Source organism: Nicotiana attenuata, chromosome 10 (assembly GCF_001879085.1).
Source record: "Nicotiana attenuata strain UT chromosome 10, NIATTr2, whole genome shotgun sequence".
In the NCBI taxonomy this organism is placed as follows: Eukaryota; Viridiplantae; Streptophyta; class Magnoliopsida; order Solanales; family Solanaceae; genus Nicotiana; species Nicotiana attenuata.
The window spans coordinates 21843871-21846427 of NC_031998.1; the positions used below are offsets into that span (position 1 = coordinate 21843871).

Here is a 2557-nt window from a genome sequence, read left to right on the forward strand (position 1 = left end):
TTGTGCACTTTTTGGGTTTTAGTAGCTTGCAGTCTGTATGTGTACTTTTTGGGCTATCCACCCGATACTTAAATATTCATATTGGGATTCAACTAAATTTGAATTTATGCTGGGAAGTTTCATATTGGAAGAAAAGCACATAATTCGATCGCTCATTAAGGATGAAGAAATACTTATAATTTCACCAAAATCCTTGTTGGTCTTTTTTGTGTCCTTAATATCATATTAAAATAGCATCTACACATAAGAAGAAGAAAAAAAGTACTAAGTGTGAATTTTATGAAAAATTAATATTTTTGTGAATTATCCTGATAATGCCAAGATTATGTAATTAAATATTAAATTACCTAGCAGGTTTAAAGTTTCGTGCCCCCCCCCCCCCCCCCAAACCCACAAAATAGGTAACATGAGTCGGTGATTAATGTAATATTATAATCGTAGGGAAACCTATATAACAAGAACCTCATTCAGATTTCAGGAACACAATTCCCTCAAACAACACACAAATATTTGCTTTCGTCGCAATTTCAAGACGCTCTCGTGTTCCCTGCTGTGTGCGTGCTTTTGAAGAATCAGTGCTTTGATTCAATTCCATCCCGGCGTTTTCTGTCTATAAATTTGAATTGGTTGTTGTTCGTGCTCGGCCCGGATTGAAACCCTAGTGCCGACTGAAGCCTGTTGAAGAATCGTGAGTTCGTCAAGAGAATTAGCTTGATACGATTCTGTTTGGTGTTATTTTGGTACAACTCTGTATCGATTCTGTTTGTATTTCAATATTTTGAACTAGCCCTATTGTATTCTTGTCAACAGGGCCTCTTTGTTATTATTGTTCTTGATTTCTTTTTTCTAGGAAAAAAGAATTCAATCATGGCTGTGTATTTCAAGTATAAAAGTGCTAAAGATTATGATTCAATTCCGATTCTTGATCAATTTATTTCTGTTGGCAATTTGAAATTAAAAATATTTGAATCCAAGCGTTTTGGTAGGGGTAAAGATTTTGACCTTCTTATCACCAACGCTCAAACTAACAAAGATTATGTAGATCAAGACACTTTGATTCCTAAAAATACAAGTGTTTTGATTCGTCGTGTTCCTGGTTTACCTCGCTTGCCCATAGTAATCCCATATCTTACAGACCAAGTCCAAGTGTGTAAGGAGAATAATACAGTAGTAAAAGGAGAGTCAATTGCTACTAATAATTATCAGGATATTGATTACGATGATTTTGGGGATGATGTCTATGCAATTCCAAAATTGATCCCAAATCAATCAGGCAATCCAGTGTTAAATGCCCCCACTAGTAGTATAAATGATGAGGAGACTAAGATCAAGAATTTAATTGATACTCCAGACTTAGGGCGGCACCTCCATTCCTCTATCGGCTATGGCTTTGGTCGAGATGGGATGGAATGGAAAAAGCCACCACGGGGTTATGTGTGTCATCGATGCAACGAGCCTGGCCATTTCATTCAGCACTGCCCTACAAATGGTGACCCCAATTATGACATCAAGAAAGTGAAGCCTCCAACAAAGTCCAATGACGTTGCTTCTTCAAAGGAGGTTCAAGGGTTTTCTTCCTCTTCGTCTTCTTCTAAGCGTTCCTTTAGTAATATACCACCGGAGCTACATTGCCCATTGTGTAAAGGATTAATAAAAGATGCAGTTATCGCAAGCAAATGTTGTTTTAGTAGTTTCTGCGACAAATGTATAAGGGAACATATTATCTCTAACTCTATTTGCGTATGCGGGGCTAGAAATATACTCGCTGACACCCTCTTGCCTAACATGACTCTAAGAGACACAATAAACAGAATCAACAAGTCTAATAGCAGTAGTTCAGAGCATGGGGTTAGTGCTCCTCGAGTTCAAGATATGGTGTCAGAACACAATTCCCTCCCTAAAGTACCATTCCCATCAGAGTCTGCAGCTGTGAAGGTAGAGATATTATCTGTACCTTCTCAAAAAGAAGAGACTTCTAGGGCTTTAAAGACTGTAGAAGAGTGTCCAATAGCTGTTGGGGAGGCAGTAAAGATGAAGAAAAGGAAGAAACCAAGCATGCCTTTTGATGGTGCTGCTGTAAACAAGCAATGGAGAGTCACTCAAGAACATGTTGTTGCTGAGAATTACATGTTGACCATGAATGCTACTGCCTATCATCCTCATTGGACAGGCATGCAATATACGAGCTATGGCCATAGTCCCATAGATATTCAGTTTGGCCATCCTGTCTTACCAAGGGCGACTCCACCTCTAGGCCAATAAAGCTCTTGGTTTAGACCCCTAAAATTCAATGCCCCTATAGCTAATCAGAGAAAACAACGAGTGGGAGTCTCTTGCCTAAGCTGCCAAGAATTACAAACCTAGTGTCATTCAATTCAACAATTTGTTTTTGCTTTCCTTTTGAATGTTTCTAGGCTTCTGGTTCTATACTGTATTTCCACAAAAATCATGTATAACAGTCATGAATGTCTTCAATGTACTCTAGTTTGGTCCTGTCTTAGCAGTCTGCGATCCTAGCAGCATTATGCTTGCATTGTTAAATCTGTAGCTACTTTTA

General features: G+C 38.4%; 1 protein-coding gene across 1 annotated transcript; it reads left to right on the top strand.

Moving 5' to 3' along the window:
* LOC109233869 (uncharacterized RING finger protein P8B7.15c-like) lies at positions 468-2557 on the top strand. Its single transcript, XM_019399722.1, has one exon. It carries the CDS (start codon positions 868-870, stop codon positions 2260-2262), a length of 1395 nt encoding a protein of 464 aa, XP_019255267.1. The 5' UTR covers positions 468-867; the 3' UTR covers positions 2263-2557.

Bases quoted from the DNA above. Each gene is read 5' to 3' on its own strand.
- LOC109233869 (XM_019399722.1), top strand. From the start codon at position 868: ATGGCTGTGTATTTCAAGTATAAAAGTGCTAAAGATTATGATTCAATT.